The following is a 21,368-nucleotide window of genomic DNA, read 5'->3' as shown; positions in this document are numbered from 1 at the left end:
TTGAAGTCTTCTGTATCAAACTCCTTCGCTTTCCTGGGGTGTGACTGCAGCCTGAACAAATTGTTTCTCTGTTTCGATCCCCAAGTTTGAAAAGATTTTCGGAATAAGTTCGTCTATGGTGGTGTGAGAATTCTGAATAGGGTATTTCTCATAAATTTATTCCAATTTATATTTTACATTCCCCATTCCACCTTCCCCCCCCCCCCCTACCTCAGTCCAGAGAAAGGATCGCTGCCAGAGTATTTCCATTATTTGTTTGCATTTTTACTTCGTGATCAGAGAATGTGTATTTACCCAATTAAATATATCGTTAAAAAAAGAGGGATTTTCGGTGAAAGTCACACAGGCCATGTGTGCGAGTTTTTTAAAAATCAATGTTACTTTCAACGCATAGGATGTTGAATTAAGTATGTTAAATGAATTAACTCGTACACAAGATGTCTCTGTCAAATATGAAAAGCTGCAAGCGCCTGACATAAAAAATCGTATCATTTATGTACGTTGAGAAATGCTGCCTCGCTTAATGTTTCGAAATGCTTCAACTCACCTTTTATCAAAATACAATGCGCAAATAAATGGTAAATTAATGTCTTATTACTGGTTTTAACCGATTTCCAAATAAATACTCTTTGTCCGAATAAATATAAAATCTGCCTGGTGCGCGTCAGTAAGGAACTCGAAGTGATTGATACAACTGTGAAAATGATGTCAAATCATCAACTCATAGTTATTGAGTATTGATTACCTTTTTATCAATGTTTTTTATTAAAATAACAAATTCAGAATACGCCGGTCAAAAAAACGGGAAAAACCCGGGACATTTTATGAAAAAAGCCTCGACGACCAGATGAATGGAATAAACCAGGAGTGTCCAGGGAAATGCGGACGTATAATTGTACTTTATTTTGTACACCACAGGCTGTGTTGTAATCACGCTGTCAACACCCCAAATCTCCCCGTTAAAAAGTCTCGCCAGAGAGAGCAACAGACCTACAACAGTAAAATCTTCAATCATTACACTTCACTCATAGTTCGAAAAATAGGAGACAGATGGCACCACCACAACAAGCATTACACAGAAACAAGCTTCACATTAGGTTCGCAACACGCACACTCCAACATGTGTCAATTCGTTAGAAGTTCCGCGGAGCAATATGGACGAGGTGCATGTGTGATTTAGTAGCAATCATGCCGTCAAGTAAATGCATTTTCTGCTTATTATTGACCTTTTTGTCCCACTCCACACGTCACATCCTTCGTAAGTATTTTTGGGATTTTCACCGACTAAACGTGATTTGCGATACCATGTTCTATGGCAATTTTTATTCCTTTTGATGCCTAAATGCTGAGTTTGTCGCCTCTTCAAGGCAATACCCTGTATAACCAATTCCTTAAATAATTCCCCAGAGGAATGTTTACAAGATTTAGTAGGAAATCACTAAAAGGTCGGTCACCCCCTTTTCTTGCTTTTTTTCAAAACGAGAACAACTTCAGTCTATTGTCAAGCGCAATTTATTTACGAATGAGTTGTGCCGGAACTACGCATGTGTACCCAACAGTCTGAAAGTGCATGTAGTGTTTTGTGGGAATGTTATTTTTTAGTGCTGCTATCTATCCTTCCAAGTATAAGTGAATTGAAATGATTGAAAATTTGTATTGTTGTAGGCGTGTTGGGTTGGGCATCCTTCATGTATATCATAGAATCGATGGGGAAAGAGGCTCCACTTAAATCAAGGGTGTCAATCTTTAGGAGAATGCGGGAAACTTCATTGGTTTGAAAAAGTGTTGCGGGGCACTTTATTGGTTTGAGGACATCTCGCGGACCACTTGATCTGGAAAGGTTCCGCGGTGTGCTTAAAGGGTGTGGAGTTGCACCGACAGCCACTTAAATGCGCTGAAACTGTGCGACAGGTCACTTAAGGGATCTGTAAATATACCGGGAGTAACTTAAGTGATCTGTAAATATTTGAATGATCGGGAACTGTGTCACGGGTTATTCAGTAAGAAAATTAAATATGCCACGGGTCACTTGAGTGATGTGAAACTGCACTGCGGATCACTTGAGTGATTTGTTAATGTGCCACGGGCAACTTAAACACTCTGGAATTAGGCCGTGGGTCACTCAAGTGATCTGTAAAGATTCCGCGGGTTCTTTCCGTGATCTGCAACTGTGCCTTAGGTCACTAAAGTGATCTGAACGTGCCGGGATTCTTCAAGTGATTTCGGAATGTCCTGCGGGTGACATAGAACTACTCCACAGATCACTCAAGTCTTCGTAAATGAGCCGTTTAGTTCACTTTCACAAAATCAGTACTAAAGTCACGGGCAACATCGGATCAATCCGATGGCCACATTTGGCACGCGGGCCATGGGATGAGCATATGTATGACTTAAACACTGCTCAAGTATTGAGACAATACACGTCATATTCGAGATTTTCTAGGATAACCAATGCGAAAGATGCTTGCTTTTGGACGAGAAAGAGACCTTCGTGCCTGAGAAAAGATTGGCTCGTGATACTCGGAATAGGAAAATAGCCTCGAGGCATATTTTTCGCGCCGACCCGAGCGTAAAAGTGTCCCATAAATCGTGCGGTAAACATCATTACAAAACCCTGCGGCCATAAAACATCCCTCGCGAGAGAACCTGCTGTTTTTCTTACCTCTTCGGCCCTTCCAAGAAGGTCTTCGTGGCCTTCTCTGCGACTTGCTTTTTTCTTTTCCTTGCCCGTTTTATGGCTATGATTAGGAGCCGCAATAAACTTCATAAGTAGGCGACGTTCACGACCAATTAATAAATAGAGCGCCAAACTTTCTTCTCAGCACCTACTTCTTCATCATCTGATGTATCGGGGGGAGTCTCGGATAGATATATCCATACATATAAATCTACACGCATATACATTATAGCTGCTTTTGTGCGTATAAAACCGCAAACCTTTCCTCCCAATAAAACACAAAGCACCAATCACCAGTGTGGGGTGCTTCTAATAATAGTGAACGATATACTGCGACTGACACCAACCGCACATTGGCTCGTCAAGAATAAATCCATATAACACTTCTTTTTGAGCATCTGGTACTTAGAGGATGGCTGAAAATAATTTGCTTCCATTTTTGTTTTTACGACTTCATTGCACGTTGACGTGATTTTTTTCCATCTTTTCTTCAGGAAACAGTGGCAACACCAGGAAAGAAAATGACATCGTGACCACTTGAAATTTAATATTTCGGAATAATGCAAATTAACTATAAACAAAAATTGATTGTTTTTTCTCTAGCAACAACAAAAAAATAATAATAATTTGGAAAAAAAACTTTCATAGGAATACACTCGAGCTCGGTTATAACGACCTCGGTTGTTACTATGTATCGGCTATAACGTCAATAATTGGTGGTCCGAGCTAATTTCCATAGAACAGCGTTTCTCAACCTTTCTGGACGCAAGGACCAAGGATATGTCTTAAAGAGTTCGACGGACCACTAATTTACCGAACGGGAGCAGTGACCATATGTACAGCATTTTACTGGACACTCGTAATTTTCGCCACTTTGACGTCAGTTAACAATTGTCCCGTTTTTTAAAAGAAGCTCATTTGAATTTATAATCCTCCCTAAAATCGTGAATGGAGATGATTTTCATTACTTGTAAGTTATATAATAATTATGGCTATAATTTATTACCATACTTACTCCTTCATATATATTTGTATTGTTCAACATTTTTCCCCTGAGCTATATTTCATTTCACTGCAATTTCCAGTAGCCCTTCATTTGCCATTCATAGGTAATTTCTCAGAAACTTTAGCTAAAATTGGTGATTTTGTCGAGTTATGGCAGCATTTTTGGTGATAAAATTGGCGATGTCCCGTTTTTTACTGTACGAAATAGGGACAGTCCAGTATTTTCCCATAATGTTTTGTTTCTAGACTTTTTTTTCCCAGATAAATGCTCCGTTTCTACCGAACGAAATCAACTTATATTCATAATCTTTATTAAAATCAGAGATGAAGATAATTAGTATAATTTACAAATTGTGTTGCAATGAATATGACAGGAAATTCATATCACGTAATATATTCGTCACGTTCTTCAATTTATTTCTGTTTTTTTCCACGTGAAATACGTTTTAAATAACGCCTACTTGTTGCAACATTGCATTTCTTTATAACCAAAGGTAAATTTTGAGCAGTATTTGTGCAATGTAGCCGACAAAATTGGCAGTATTTTGGGTGAGAATTGACATAATGCTGAGTATTTATTTCTCTAATTTCCCGTATCTTTACGAACATAGGTCACCCTAATCAAATGAAATAGCAACTTCTTGCACGGTATTTGATTGCATACAACTATTTTTTTCATCAAGAAACTTCATCCTCGCTTATGACGACCCTTCGATTATGACGACAAAATTTCGTGGAATCTTCGATGTCGTTACAACCGAGTTTGGCCGTATTTGAGTCGAACTTCAAAGTATTATCTTACAGAATGTCTAATTTTACCTCATCAATCAACCTTATTGAATTTTCTCCTCGTGTTTGTTTCGTTAGAAACTACCGACGAGAGAGAATTCTTGTCTTGGAAATATAACTTGGAAATATTCAATGAAATGAACGGTTTTTGCGTCGCGTGGTGCCTTTCTGTGTGCAGACGTACACGTTATAACATAAGCCGTACATTGCGTTCGTTCTCGTACAATTAACACAAAAGACACGTTCCCCTAGTTACGGCTCCAGCGAAAACATTCATTTATTTGATTAATTCAGAACGAACAATAAGAATTTTTTTTTTCTTCTCGACGCAGTGAAATGTTTCGATATTTTTCATATGTAGGACAGAAACAAAGTATTTGTTACCAAAGTGTAACTTACGAGAAAGAAATAGTTTAGTCTTAAGTCTCTACCTGTGTTGTTATGACTCCTGCCGACCCTAGAATATTCAGATGGGGCCGCGAATGATAATTAACTCAATGAGGACCCATGTCAGGTGATTGAGAACGCCCACAGAGAGTTATGAAGTAGAAAGGGTCACATATCCCACGATTTCGGGCGGGGGAGGGGGCGCTGTTTAAATAAGGGTTATAATAACAAAATGTAAGTAGTTAAAAGGGAGGCCATGGTAAACAAAAAAAAGGTCAGGAGACACTGGTTCAGCTAGTGAGGAAAAATAACTTTTCTCTGGAATAGTATTTTGTGTAGTACATAACAATAGTGAAGATGTTTTCATGAAATAACAATCCAGTTTTAAAATATGAAATCGACACAAATTAGTCTAGGAGTCAAAACGTTTTGAGCTCATCATACAGAGTGTATCCAGAAGAGTAATTTAAAGAAATAAAAATTTAACGTTCGATTCTAAAAAAGTAAAAAAATACATATCTGAAAGATATCAACAGAAAAAAATGGAGGGTAAATCACCTCTGTTAGTGAAATTTACTAAAATAATAAGTGGAGAAAATGCATAAAAATTAATGTTTTTATGCGGTCTTGTCGCAAAATCATTCAAAACCATCGCCTTTATTGAACTGAATAAAATCATTCTTTGGCATTTTCACGGACTTTCGTCGAGATATCGGTAATCAAAGTTCTTTATTTCACAAATACAAGGCTACAACATGCAAAGTGCTCAATGAGGTGGCTGAAAAAAAATGGCCATAACAAGTATGGATGACATATATTTCTAAAATACAGCAACCTAATTAAATATGCAATTACAAAAACTAAAAGCTGTATATATACATGATAAAATATAATATACTGCACATAAGAAATATTTATGGTTGTCTTATCTACGAATGGATAGCTTCTCGATTTACCCCAATATGTTTATCGTATTTCTTTTTAAACGTGTCAGTTGTGTTACAATTTACTACCTCCATGGGTAAGCTATTTCATTTATTAACAACCCTATTGGAGAAAAATTCTCTGCGACATCATAACCTAAAACTGTCCCTTCCCAATTGATACTGGTGTCCCTTATCGAAGCAGTCGATTGACGGCGTATTAATAATTTGTGGCCCATCCTATCCATCCCATTGAAAATTTCAAACACTGCGATTATGCCCCCCCCCCCCTCCACATCTGCGTTCTTCCAATGTAAACATATTCAAGAAATTAAGTCTTTCTTCATAGCTCAAGCTTTGTATGCCAACAAGAGCATGCGTAGCTCTTCTTTGCACCCCCCCCCCCCCCACAACTAAGTCTATATCCCTATGTAGGTAAGGTTTCAAAAGAAATATTCGTGCTAAAATAACTATCTCGGGAACTTTAGGACTTCAAAAAGGCAAAAATACCGAATTTCAATATCCGATATCTCGTCGAGTTTCTATTCAAATGCCACGGAATGAATTTCTTCAGTACAATGAAAACATAGCAGCGCTGAAAATGTGCACACAACACTAGATACGCATTCAGATTACCGACATTGTAGATGACGCATAACTCACTCGATAGTAACTTTTCTATGGCGATAGACAAAAGGTTTGCTCGTTTGTAAGAAAAGAAAGGTACAATAAAAAAGTGCTAATTTTATAAATTGGAATTTTCTCGATTGGACCACATAAAAGTACATTTCTTTACATTTCCCCAATGATTACTTGAAGAAGTTTCGCTCTTTTTTACAGTTTTATTTCAGAATTTAATTTAATTTTAGAATCGATCTTACAGCTTTTACTCTTTTTTACACTCTTCGTGTTAAACCTGATTGTATCATTTACTACTACTAACGTTATCCACAAACAACATACTCTGAGGAAAAGATATTCGGAATATAAAACAAAATGACTAAAAAGACCCTGAAAAATTTATGAAATCCAAGATCTAGTTACGGAATCGATCTGTGAAATCGGAGTTTGAAATCAATTGCGATTCCCTTTCGACATCGTCGTCTTCTCCCCTCGCGAAACAATATACGTGTGTATAAAATATAAATAAGTCGAATAAAATAAATCTGAAACGGATATGGAAATTGAGTTTTGCACAAAATCTATGTCAATGGTCAGCTCAGATGCGGTTCGAAAGAGATTGGCGTACTCTTATGTGAAAAAACACGCGTTACAATTCAATGTTATAAATCCCTTTTTTTTTTCATTTTCATTCTATAGTATTTTGAGAAAAAAATAGAATTCAGAAAACAGCCAAGAAATAGAAAGAATCAGATAGCTATGGCAGAGATATTCGAATACAGCTGAAGAAATTGAATAAATTTCTTCAGATATCTGTAGAAAAAAATGAATATATCGTTCCCCATTTTTTTTTCTTTGACGAAGCTACAAGAGGATTTCTTGGATGAATAAAAGGCATTCGTAAAATGGAAATTAATTTTTTTTTTCAATTTCAATTTAAATCTATACATAATAAGTCTCACATTCTTCCCTGTTTTCAGATTTAGGAGAAAGTTATATTTATATATTCTTTTAAATTCCTAATAAAATTTTTGTATAATTTTCGATGAAGAAGTTCAAAAACTAAAATTTCGTTCAGGGTTGAAATTGTTTTTTTTTCTTCTATAAAAGAGCATCATTTTATGATTTCTTAAGTTACGGTCTCTAAAATATACGTATGAGTATATATTAGCCAACTTCATTTCCTATAAGTGCTTGAGTATCGTTCATAACGCTTTGAATGTAAAAAACTTAATTGGTTTTCTTCAGCTAATGGCTTTTCATGACGGTATCAGTAGTTTGAAGTGTATCTTGTTGCTATCAGTTGAAAATGATTTTTGGCGATCGATAGCGATGAAAATGGAAATAATATTTTTTCTTCTACTATTAGTTCGGTTATCGTTATCGCGTTATATTTCGTGATAAAAATATATAGCAACTATTTCTTTTCCAGTCGTACTCAGATTTTAAGAGTTAGTTTCCAATAATAATAGTACTAGTTACAATTCAACATTAAGGGGGATCTCGCTACCCTTAAAGTCGAATTTCTGAAAAAATGACGTCAAAATATTTTATTCAATTGCAAATAAAATATTATAAAAATTTCATGTCAATCACTTAATTTCTTCTTTCATAACAAAAGAAAGAAATAATGAATTATAGTGTAAACGTATAGAAGAAAAAAAACTGAACACGATTTTCCCAGATTTTAGTTTTTTGGGCTTATCACTAAGATTAGAAAAAACGACTGCCTCGAAAACTCAGCAATTTTCCAAAAAATGTTTATTCAACACGTGTTGCTGAAATGGAACTCGAACTTTGATATCTGGCGATTCGTTAGAATTTTATGAATTTTAAAAGTTTTAAAAATTATCTAAATTTTAAAAATCTAAATTTAAAATTTTTTTTTATAAATAACTTATCATTAGTCAATCGCGAAATCCGAAGTCTACTTTACTAAAACATGTTGAATAAACATTTCTGCAAAGTTTCAGGCTTTGTTTTAGCAGTAGTTTTTTTTAATCTTACGGATGAGCTCAAAAACTGCAATACATGAGAAAATCGTGTTAAATTTTTTTTCTTGTATACGTTTACACTATAATTCGTATAATATTCATATAATTCATAATTATTTTATTATGTAAGAACAAATTGATCAATTGACACTAAATTTTTAGTATTTCATTTGCAATTCAGTAAAATATGTTTGAAGTCATTTTTGAAAATTCGGCTTTAAGGGGAACGAGCCCCCTTAAACCAGAGGCCTTCAATCTTTTTCCAGTTGCAAGCGCTGCCTGTACCCACCATCATCAAAAGGAAGAGTACCCTTACGGCAAGTTTGACATACGAATACATGAAATCAGGATGTTTCCCCCTTGCATGCAATTTGTACAAAGTGTTTAATTGGAACGTTCATCAAGTGCTCACGAGCACGAAATCGAACACGAGCATGGAGCACTCTAGATACTTCAGAGAGCATTGTGGTGCTCGCGAACAACGGGTTGAATATGTCTGCCTTAAACGAAGGAAAAATTAATAAAACCTTTGTCTTTCTCAAAGGGATTGTTCTTCTGTTCATGAGCAATTCATATGATTTCAGATTAAACGAGCTAAATCAATCGATTGTAAAATTGACAGATTGTGTCTGTGAAAATCTTCCCGAACAAAGTGTAGCTTATACCTTCTCCTCAATCATAAGAATATTGAGTGCGATTAAATGAAAGGATGCAAAAAAAATAAACCGCACATTTTGCGAAATTCAAAAAAGGTGATCTATGCACAGAGCAATGATGGTGACGTTACGCGTTCATTACATCAGCATGGCATTGCCCGGTCAGAGAGACGTGAGTTCTTGATGGGAAACAATGGGCATAGTTTGGCTATCCTGTTCACCTTCACAGCTGTAGTTGGTCTATGTTCTTTAATACCCGAGGAATTTTCTCAGTCAATAGCGGTCCTTTTTCATAAAAGAAGACCAACGACTACTAAAGTACACCTCATAATATTCTACTGCATGTCGAAATGTGCTGAGAATGTGTTGTGCACCTAACGTAAAAAAAGTGATTATTGAGAATGCCTTACGTGCTTGCATAGAGTCAAGATCTTAGATACCAGGGTTCTCATAATGTGAATTCATCACGATGCCCACACGACCGCTTGGTGGTGATGGGTTGGGTTCCCATCGACCGGTTGGGTTCCATGAAAACAGGGCAACCGTACATGGTCAGGCATACGGCTAAAGACATTATAACGTCTACATTTTGAAGTGTCAAAAAAAATGTTCTAGAATGTCAAGCACTGCTGTTGTGCTTTTGCATGGTAATGCATACGTACACGCATCCTTGCGAATAATTTATCTTCTCACAGTATTTCAGTGGGAATACTGGAACATCTTTGTACAGTGAGAACCCGTAATCTTGTGACTCTAAATATTTGGTCACTCCTGAAAAAAGCATCTGAAAGGATGGAGAATAAAGACGATGAGGTTAAATACAGAATTTTACTACAAAAGCCTTTTTAAGTCGGATTCACACCCACCATACTATACGATTCTGAACTGCTGCACAAAACCTGTTTTAGGTTGTGGCTAAGCGTAATCGACCAATAGAACAATCCGCTAGCCACACCTAAAAAACCGGTTTTACGCTGGTTGAAGATGTGTAGCACTGCAGGTGTGGATCCGGCCTCAGCTTTTTTTTTTATTATTATTAATTTTTTTTTAACAACGTGATCATCACGTATTCCCAAGAGATCGTTAAGATCTGTTCAGGGAATTTGTTAATGTTAGTAGAGACACACACACATGCTTGATTCGAACCCAGACCTGCACAGTCAGAAGCTAGCTCCTTAACCACTAGACTGCCAAGCGGCATTATTACCTGCATTCAGATCAAAGAAGTAACTTCTTATTAGTAAGGCATTTTCTCGTCAATTCATTTGACATACCCTCATAATGAAAAATTGAACTACATCTTACATTTTTTTTCCAATACTAAAAAAGCACCAAATTCTTTGAATTATTTAGAAAAATCAAATAAGAACGAAATCTTCGATCGCATTTCACTCGGTATTCATCAGATCGTAAGCGTACAGTATTTCCGAGGGATTCGTTTTCAAAGAAAAGAACAAGACGATCGCGTGACTGGAAAATTTTCTCACACAAAATCCGTTTCTTTCCCCCCCCCCCTCTTTTGTAGAAAGTTTCGATCCGCAATTAATGATGTTTCATTTGCTCTCTTTATTTCCTCAACGAATGCATTTCAAGAAAGAGAATCTCTTAAAAGAGTCTCATTTTTAAAAGAAGCACAAAACACGCGAAGAGAAGTTGGAAATTTTAGGAAATGACTTGTGAAATGGTTTGTTTTTGAAAAGAATATATCTATCTCTCCCCCTTTTTCAACTCGCTGCCCTTACATAAGTTTGTTTCTGGAAACTTGTTTTATATATAATCCCTCCAGAAAAGTTTTCCATTCTCTTAACTATATGTAAAACCGCCACAGCGAGAGTAAATGCAATATACAAACTAAAATCGCTAGAGTTTGGTTACTTTTAAATTTACGTTTCCGAAACAGAAGAATCTGTTTTTCATTTATTTATTTATTGTTATTATTGTGTTTCTTTCTGTTTCAGAATTTCTCTCAGGGATGAGAATATAGTGGAACCTCGTTTATACGACGTACCAGAGACCTGGACGAAACGTCGTATAAATGCGTAAGCCGCATAACTGAGACTCCTCTGAAAAAATCTCCCCTCTCCGCCTCCCAAGAGACATACAAAATACCCATTGAATTTATTTGAATATTTTTCAAATAAATTCAATGTGTTTGATTTCATCTTGCGTTTTCACTGTCTGACGCACAGATGCTCAATCCACGGCCCGCGGGAAAATGTAAACCTCGGAGTCATCTAATGCGCGATCCCATTCCGTAGAATTAATTTTGCAGAAATAAACTAGTTGACGTATTTCCAGATCCCGCAAGTGACTCACAGCGCTGTTCCCGATCGCAGTGTCCAGCGGCACATTTCCATATCACATAGGTGACTCACGGCACATTTACAGATCACTTGCGTGGCTTGTGGCAGTTCCAAACATTTTAAGTGACCCGCGTCACAGTTCCAAATCACTTAAGTGGCTCACGGCCTATTTACAAATCATCGCATCAACTGTTCTAGAGCACTGAAATGACCCGCGGCCTATTTACAGGTCACCGTGGCACAGTTTTACAGCACTTAAGCGGCCCGCGACACATTTCAAGTCGGTGTAATGGCCTACACTCTCCTTTAAGTTGAATACCTTTGTTCTGCAGAAATTGCACGCATTTGGTGAATATGATAGTGAAAACGTCGAATAATTGAGGTTTTTGTGCCGAATTAAATGAGTTATTTTAACATTAAAATGCAACCAATCGCGACAGAAGCTAAATGTCGTATAAATGTGAAAGTCGTATAACTGCGAGACGTATAAACGAGGTTCCACTGTATCGGAAAGAGCTGGGATATACACGCAACAGATCTTTCGGGTATCTGTCGAATTCAAAGTAACGTGACGTGAACTTTTGCTCGCAGAGATTTTTACGGGATCTTCGATGCGATCGATAGTTTCAATCGCCCAATAGATTTTGACTCTTTTTTTCCCTACCTCGTCAGCGATCGAAGTTTACGCTCGGAAAATTGAAATCGGTTTGAACTTACCCAATTTCTCTTTATTTTTATTTTCGTAGTACCTTTCGTATCAAAAGGATTCCTAAATCGATGTTTTTAGCGTCGTTTACTCTCGTTGCTGATGTATTTTCGTGAATAACTGCTGTCTCGCGCTACTTCAAAGTTCTTCGGCGATTGAACTGGTTGGCTGAATAGATTAATTAAATTTCCGAAGGTTTACCAGAATGAAAAGAAGTCTCTGGATTCGGTGAAAGGCATTTTTGTGACGTAGAAACGTATTTACAGGGAGGTTTAGTGGGCTACAGTCCAGGGCGGCAAATGTGAGGAATGATTGGTCATTAGAATGGCAGAGGGAAGGAAAACTTGTTGAGTCAAAGGCGGTAAAACCATAAATCCAAAATAAAAAAGACAAGGTCACTATCACCAAAAGGATGACCTAAAGACGAAGGAACAAACAGATCGGTGAGTGAGCTATAGAGCCTGCAAGCATGTGAATGACTAAAATAGTGAGCTACAGAGCAGGAGACTCGGTCAGTGAGTGACGAAAAGAGTGACCCACGGCATGTGGAAGAATGTGAGTGACCCACAGCATGTGCAAGAATGGGAGTGACCCACAGCATGTGCAAGAATGGGAGTGACCCACAGCATGTGCAAGAATGTGTGACTCACAGCATGTGCAAGAATGTGAGGGACCAAAACAGCGTGCAAATATGGTTATGACTAAAAGAGTGTGCAATCATGAGAGTAACAAAACCAACGTGAAAACATGGTTATGACATAAGCCCCGTTCACATATGCAAGATTGGGGGTCGCTTTGGTGATAATTACTGCATGGCAAATTTTTTCCCCTCGTAGGGAAAAAAAAGGTGGGTGAGAATCTCATCAAAAAAAGTCCATCTTTTTTGGGGTGGATTGGAGGTCGACACCGACCTTCTCTCCAATAATCCTTTGCGCAGCGAAAACTACTGTAAGCTCCTTCGTCAGCCATCTTGAATGAACCACTTCCGCTCAACACACGTAACCAATGACGACTTCCGGAAAGAAAAGGGGGATTACCGGCATAAACTAAACGTCTTGTGGATCGTTTGTAGCGAAAATCCCCGTTACCGGGAACTTCCCGGGATGTTTTATTGCACATGTGAACGGGGCTTAAAAGAGTGTTCAATCATGAGAGTAACCAAAAGAGTGACTTAAAGAGGAAGAGACCCCGTCAGCGAGTGATCAAATGTGTGACCCAGAGATCAAAAGACCAGTTCAGTGGGCGTCAAAAACAGTGGCCAAGAGCGTGTATGCAAGCATGTGAGTGACCAAAACAGTATGGAATTTTAAAGAATGACCAAAACAATGACATAGAGTGTGAGGAACGATTTCAGTGAGCGTCGTAGAAAATGTATACGCATGGGAGCGACCAAGAGTGACCTAGAGCATACGAAAGCATGTTAATGACAAAAGAATGACCTGAAGAGTGAGGGACCAGGTCAGTGACCGACCAAAAGAGTGGTCTATAAAGCGTTTGAGCATTTGAGTGACCAAAAGCCTGACCTAGAGCAGGAGTTTCTAACGTAGTTTCTCGCGGAACCCTTGATGGTTATAAGGTTGTTCAGCGGAACCCTTGATGATAATGATCCTGTTCTACGGAACTCAGACAAATTTTTTAATATCAATCCAAGAAAAATAGCGTGTTCTTATTGCCGATCTCAACAGAAAGAGTAGACCCCCCCCCCCCACAACATTTTCATTCATTCAAACCAATCACAACTCCAGTCTATCGCCATAAGCAATTTACTACCGACTGAGTTTTGCCAGACGTGTGAGTGTGTATCCTCCGAATCCCCTGAGCCACCCGAATCTCCTGGAACTCGAAACTCTTGGGCGGGACCACGAAAACGTTTATTTACAAAGTATACAAATAACACATCGTACACACAGCTGCCTCGTGCCATTTGGCCTTTGATGGCCCAGCGTTCACAGTTCAGCCGCCTCGTGAACAGTTTCTTATACGCAGCTCTTACCCTCCCACGAGTAAGGTTCTTAAAGCGTAGCCAGTGAACCTTTGGGTGGTGGGCTCCCAAGTCAGTCTCAGTGCTCGGTTGAACCTTTGCTGCCTTGCCATTGTTTCTTGCTGGCCCCGAGGTCAGCCAATGAGTCTTTGTGGGGTTAGGCAGGTGAAGCTCGGCTGAGCCCTTGTTTTCTTTTCGTTGGTGTCGGCTAATTGGTCTTTGGACTCTGCAGACTCCTTTGCCCATTCGGTCTTCCTCTCTGTCTACACCTACCCAAGATGTGCCCTACACTCAAATATTTTTGCTCTGCTGAGCTCTGATTTTGTTTAGCCTTCTGGTTGGCCTGTACTCGCAGAGCTAGTAGTCTTGACTGATAGCACAGTTTCAGGCTTTCCGACTGGCTTTGCACCAACCAGTGGGTCTTTGGCCTCTGTGTCCCGCCATGACTCTCCTTTATGGTCCACTTCTCCTTTTCATCTTCATTGACGACCCCTAGGCAGGCACTGCTCTCACAGAATTACTCGTCTGTATTTTTGCGGATCCCAACAGAATCATAGCCCCAGAGTAAAATCAAAGAGGGCCTAGTTACCAACTTTTAATCAGTGGTGTACGCAGGATCGACCTTTGAAGGGGGCACAAAATTCGACTTCCTGAGCAATTTTAAGTTGCCATCCTTCAAGAAGAATTTTTCTTTCGATATTTAATTTTGTTTTACCGAAATATTAACTTTTCCAAAGTTTTTGGTCGGCTTGGGAGGGGGACACGGGGCAAATCTCATTATTATTATTTTTTACACTGTAAATTCCCAATAGAGGAGGCCCAACTAAAGATCTCAGTCTAGGGAAGCATTGCTACAGGATGGGGGAAAGGCATGATGAGCATCGAGATGCTCGTGGGGGAAAAAGGAAGAATTTAGATATCTGTGCAGAATGACAAAAAAAATTAACATGCTACATTATAAAATATGGAGAATTTAGTATATTGTAAACGGATACATTCTCAGTCATTCTTAGACTTTAAACATCCGTTATTTGTAAACTTATTAACCATGAAGAAATGTTGCCTTTGTTTCTTACTTTTGTTCATAACCAACAAATGGATAAAAATAAAATTTTATCATTAAACGTACGCCTTTTAGAAAATAGCCACACAGTACAGAATGTATTACATTGAGAAACAGAATAAAACTGGAACCTCTTCTGCCACCTATTAAATAAAAACACAACTGTGATGATGATTCTTTCATTCGAATTGTTGACAGATTTTTGGTTAATGTACCACATAAAAAAATCAATAAATAGTATTAGTAAATATTTATTAAACAATAATATGGAATGAATTATCGAATTTTTCTCCAAAACTTTAATAGTGGATGTTTGTGTATAGTAAAATAATGTTTATTATCAATTCAGGAAGTGGGTCTCTGCACTATTTCGAGGTTATGATCATAAAACCTTTAGAACCGAAAGCAATACGATTTTAGTTCTGTGCGCTTTTCAATTATAATCATAATTGCGAGGATTATTAACATTGTTTTACTACACACAAATATCATCTATCAAAATTGTGCAGTAAATTTGGTAATTGAATTTTAATTATTGCTTAAAAAATATTGGCTTATATGGTAATGTATCGATTTTTTTCATGCAGTACATTAATAAAAAAAACCGGTCAGCAATTCAAATTGGGGAATCATAACAGTTTTTTATTTGATAGTTGGCAGAAGGGGTTCCAGTTTAATGATGTTTTTCGATATAATACATCCTGTACTGCATAGTTATTTTCTGAAAGGCATATTTTTACTGATAAAATTTTATTTTTATTCATTTGTTGGTTATGAACAAAAGTAACTGAGAAAAGCACCATTTTTTTTTATGGAGAATAAGTTTACAAAATACGGACGTTTAGAGTCTGAGAATACTTCTGTGTACACAGAGTTTTTGCTGCGCCGAAAAAAATTCTCCATACTGTAAAAGGCAGCATATTTTTTCATTCCACACAGATATGGAAATTCTGTGCGCAGAGAAAAAAAAAGGCGTGTACAGGTGAAATGAAAGAGAATGTGCTCACTATCTGGAAAATAAAAGAGGATTCTTGGTACAGTCGACGCTCGACATAACGACCCACTTCGTCTCGTTGAAAACGGACGTTATATTGGGAGGGTCGTAAAGTCGAAAACAAAACATATATGATAGTCGCTCTATGAAAACATTGGGGACTTATATCGGTCGTTGTAATAGAATAGTGACTATAAAGTGAGGTGTCGTTATAACGAGCGTTGACTGTACCACCGAAATAAAAAAAATTTTATTCGGCTCAGCAAGATTTTTTTAAGCCGCCTGGGGTTGAAATGTGATACAATATTATTTATCATTTACGTACTCAATATGCAGGAGAAAGGATGAAGTAGGGTTACCAGATATTCCTAAACTTGCGCAGGACGCATGTGCATGCTCGCACCTCTTTGGCTATACTCCTTATATATGTTTATGAGTTAGCCAGATAGCGCCACTACGACAACAATGAACACAAATTGTTATCCAACCAAAATAGAACCGCACCGCCGGTGCTTTTCAACGGGGGGGGGGGGGGGGGGGGTATTTATTCATTATCAACATTGAGTGCAGTTTCACTCATTTGGTTCGTTTCTGAATTCAAGAAGACGTTGCCTGATGCTTCTTGAAGATTCTGCATGACCCCAGGGCTGTCTAAACGCATAGAGCCGTCAAGCACGGCCCAGAGGATCTTCTCTGGTACATAGGAGGCACTCCACGATAATTGGATCAGGTGTTATGATAAATAGCAGGTGCCACTTGGGCAAATACCTCATTTTTCCACGTGGAAAATCGAGCAATTGACAAAGACCACATAATTTTAGGGCAACACGATGAGGGCTTTGTTCGGAGTCCCCCTCCAGAGACAGATTTATCATTTTGTGACATGTACGCTGTGCAAATTTTGCCGCTATTCTTCCATTTTAGTCTAGTTTTCTTTGCTGCTCATTCCTCCAAATTAACCGTCCTGAACCATAGCCCGCTTTGCGCTCCCCCCCCCCCTTCACACACACCGTTAATATGCCCCTGTATCTAAGTCACTCTCTCGGTCGCTGACATGCTTTCACACCCTCTAGGTCACTGTTTTGCCATTCATATACTTGCACACTATTTTGGTCAATCACATGTTTACACACCCTCGGTTTTCGTCATCTAAATCTAAATGACTGGATTCTCTTGAAGACAGGCACGGGAGCAAAGTGGACTATAGCTCAGGGTCGTCAAATTTGAGGAGTAAGTTGTCAAGAAAATTACACTAAAATGGGAGAGCGGGGGCAAAATGTGTATTGCCCGCGGGCAGAGAAATCATGAATCTACCTCTAATCATACGATGAACATTCATTTCCACTATGGGACGTTAATGGCAAATGATGAGAAATGAAATACAGACTTACTCTTCTTTACATTCGGGATCCAATTTTCCGGCTAAACTTTCTACGAAACTGCTTTCTTCGTATTTGCTGATGCATCGGCATCCAGAGGATCTCAAAAATACTGAAAGGTCCCTGCAGAATACAAAAGAGAAGAAAATGTGATTGAATTCATACATGAAGCCCTAGGGCTATTCATATCTGCCTCGTACACGAACGCCAAACTGAATATAGGAGAAAATGCATACTTAAAATCCCCAATACATAGCAATAATTGTCAAAAAAGTTATTAACCCTTTAATATCCGAGCATTCATTTTGTAGTCATTTGTAAAGAAAATATATTTAATCAAAGAAGTTATTCCGCACACAGCACTCACACAGAGCTGCATATACATCCATCTAATAAAGCACAACCAATTAAACATTCCTTAAACAGGGTGTTCTGTTAATGAACCGACAAACACTCAGAGGGTTTTAGAGAGATTTAGATGGCTTTTTTCTCAGCCAGAGATATCAAGGAAACAGTTATTTTCCGGATATTATGCTGAGGTGAGCTCGGAAAGAAAAGTCATCACGTCTCCGCCGGGACTCGAACCCAGGCCCTCTTGCATACCGGGCAAGCATGCTACCATCTACACCACTGGAGACACATGAATCTGCCTTCCTAATTTCACGCACTGTGTCGTGAGGCGCTGAAATAGAGGCATTAGTAGCTTCTCTTAACTTCAGGAAATGGCCCCCGGGTGGGGAGACACATGGGGGAGACACTCAGAGGGTTGTTAGTAGGCATCAAGAGGAACAAAAATTGCAATGGAACATGGTGTCACAAACCACGCTGAGAGGGTGAAAATTATGAAAAACGCAAATCGATGTTACCTACCCAAAGAGGTGGATTGGACGAGCGGAACCCGTTGCTTGGGATCCACGTTCGCTGGATCTCAATCCGTGCAATTGTGCGATAAAGTGACCTATGGGGTCACTTTAAATCACTCGTTTATGTGGACGCACCGGAGGATCTCATAGCGCGGATTGTCGTCGCTGCGGCAGACATCAAAAGCATACCTGGTATCTTCGAGCGGCCGTAGCTTCCAACAACTCTTGTAATAATTAATCGAATAAATCTTTTTGTAGTTGTTATTTTACTTTTTGTCGTTCCAGCGTGACGTCGAAACTCGCATGCGTTTCTAGCGATTTTCACCCTCTCAACGTGGTTTGCGACACCATGTTCCATTGCAATTTTTGTTCCTCTTGATGTCTACTAACAACCTAACAACACTCTGAGTTTGTCGGTTCATTAACAGAACACCCTGTATATATTTATATATATATATAATTGGTTTTGAAGGCAATTTACATATCCCGGTGCAAAAAACAATCAATGATCGCCAACTTGGCTGATTGTAATTTTTTACCGCTCAATACCAACATTCCCCACCTGCGAGATAACAGAAAAAACATTAAGAAAAACCAAACACAAAAACGTAACTTTTCATAACACACACTTTTTTGCATTTTCAAAATGTTTTTGTATTTTTGATGCTCAAAAAAAATGCATTAAAAATATAAAACATAGAAATGTCAGTAAATCTTCATTTTTCTATTTTTTTTTTTTGTGAAGAAATAATTTACTTTTAATTTACTGCAAATTCCTTTAGCTAAGATGATGCAAGGTATATTCATCCTCACATAAAAATATTTCCAGCAATTTATTGCTAAATTTCTATATATTGAATTTGTATATTTGAATATTGCTAAATTCACACTTTTTCCTGAGGCACTTTCTCCTGAAAGCCATTCTAAAAACCCTCTGGGAGTTCAACTTCAAGCACTGCCCTCTGGCGAATGCCCCTAAAGTTCACATTTACTGTATTTCTAACTGATAACTTACACCAGTGATGGGCAAACCTTTTTTAAAAGCTAGCCAAAAGAAAAGAAAAAAAATTTGGCGGGCCGGAGATATTCGGACATTGATCCATAATTGGAATTTTTATGCTTAAATATGAAATGGTGATGTGTTGTATACTTTGAAGACTGCCACGGTTTCATTGCAAATGAGACACTTTCTTTACAACTGCGAAAAAATAAATACAGTACGTATAGTTTAATAACTTCATGCATATCTATTGCATATGTGTTCTTTATTTTGCGTATGCAAAAATTTCAAAATCAATTTGTATTTAAATTCTCACAATTATATTTTCCATACGTAAAAAAAAGAACACCCTCTTAAATGGATTTTTTAAATACTGAAATTGAAAGTTTCCATTCTACTCGTTTGAAATCTGCGGTGGGCCGGATAGAACCTCTAAGTTGGCCGCATCTGGTCCGCGGACAGTAGTTTGCCCATCACTAACTTGCAAAATGCATAAAATCAGGGCTTAACTCAGTGAGGTCAAAAGAAAAATTCCACTGCGAACAAAAACAATCCACACATTTGTGGCACCAGGGTCTGAAAGGGTTAAATATTAATCGTCAATTAAATTAAACAGTTTGATTTCATTGCATATTCAAAAAGTTATTAAAATCATTAGTTAATATGTGTGACTACTTTCAAACAAGAATTCAAAAAAATTCAACATTTCTAAGACATTGAATATCTTGCACTTCTCGCAGTGGCACTTCAGTAAAAGACTGAATCCACCCTCAATCTAACCTACGCGAATTACTTATCACAACATTTTCATCCAAATTTCTCTCTGGTGTTCACTCCATGGCATCTCACAGGTATATAAAGCAGGGATCTTCAACCTCTCATACATTGCGGGCCGAATTAAACTTTCCACGAAGACCACGGGTCACCGAGGAAATTTTACCCCTTGATAAACCCCAAGTAAATCTACTTCTGGTCACCCTTAAATTTTATTGATTTTAGTATATTTTTATATTCCTTGATTTAATTTATTTTAGTAAATTTTTATTCATTAGTTTTTTTTTGTTTCAACATCTTTCCATTTTTAACTTTTATTAATTTTAGCATGTTTTTATTCCTTAATTTTTATTCATTTTAGCACCTTTTCATTCCTTAAATTTCTTCTTTCCCCTTTCAACATAAAATTTAAAAAAAAGTGAACAAATTTTTATTTATTTTATCATTTTCATTCTTTAATTTTTATTTATTTTATCATTTTCATTCTTTAATTTTTATTTATTTTAGCATTTTTGCTTTTCAATATTCGTGGATTTCTTTGAATTTGGCTGGTTTTCTTAAACAAATTTTTACATGTTTTGTGTATATATACCCCATACCCAGTGTAAGTGCATTCCTACCTTCAAGGGCCATATGCAAATAAATAAATAAATTTAAATTGAATGAAATTAATTATAATTGATGAATTGTTTTACAATGTAACACTACTCTTATGAGTTCAACAAGTTTTTCTCCATTCGAATCGTTTATCAATGCATTGCATCAACGTCGGTTCACTGGGTAGTTCTTAAATGATCTGTGCCTGATGTCTGCAAGGGCAAAAAAAGTGGAAAATTTCATCACAGTTCAGGTCCATAAATGTTGAAAACTAACGCGTGGAAACTTGGACAATAAAAAGGAAAGAAAAGTAACTATATATAAAAGTTACGATATTAAGGGTCCTAAAATTGGCTAATGAATTGACTGTACTCACTGAATCTACTGTAGGCATATAACAAAAATTATTCCTGGTCAATATTTTTACGCACCTCAGGCAATAGATCTGCCATCGCCCTGTCACTAATTCTTACTTTAAAAACGTAATAAACAGACACTACGAAATACGCATGGAACGGACATCAAGTTTTTAAATTTTTTCTAATGGTCTCTGGCTCATTAAGACAGAAGAAAAATACTATTAACTGATACTTCACTGTATCCGATTGCCTTATAAATGGACACAATCATCCAAAATTATCAATTATTTTGTAAAT

General features: G+C 37.5%; 1 protein-coding gene across 1 annotated transcript in view; it reads right to left on the bottom strand.

Moving 5' to 3' along the window:
• LOC149067449 (uncharacterized) overlaps positions 1–21,164 on the bottom strand; it is a 369,309-nt gene extending 348,145 nt beyond the window's left edge. Inside the window, exons 1-3 of the mRNA XM_089252608.1 lie at positions 21,144–21,164; positions 18,881–18,903; positions 17,491–17,601 (exon numbers count right to left, since the gene is read on the bottom strand). Of these exons, the coding sequence (XP_089108734.1) occupies positions 17,491–17,601; positions 18,881–18,903; positions 21,144–21,164 (155 nt within the window). The remainder of the gene's footprint in view (positions 1–17,490; positions 17,602–18,880; positions 18,904–21,143) is intronic.
• Positions 21,165–21,368: the final 204 nt, after the last annotated feature.

Source organism: Pholcus phalangioides, unplaced genomic scaffold (assembly GCF_987345545.1).
Source record: "Pholcus phalangioides strain wild (caught in Gottingen) unplaced genomic scaffold, Ppha-v1.0 ptg000030l_1, whole genome shotgun sequence".
Taxonomy (NCBI): Eukaryota; Metazoa; Arthropoda; class Arachnida; order Araneae; family Pholcidae; genus Pholcus; species Pholcus phalangioides.
This window is presented reverse-complemented; position numbering and strand designations above follow the sequence as displayed.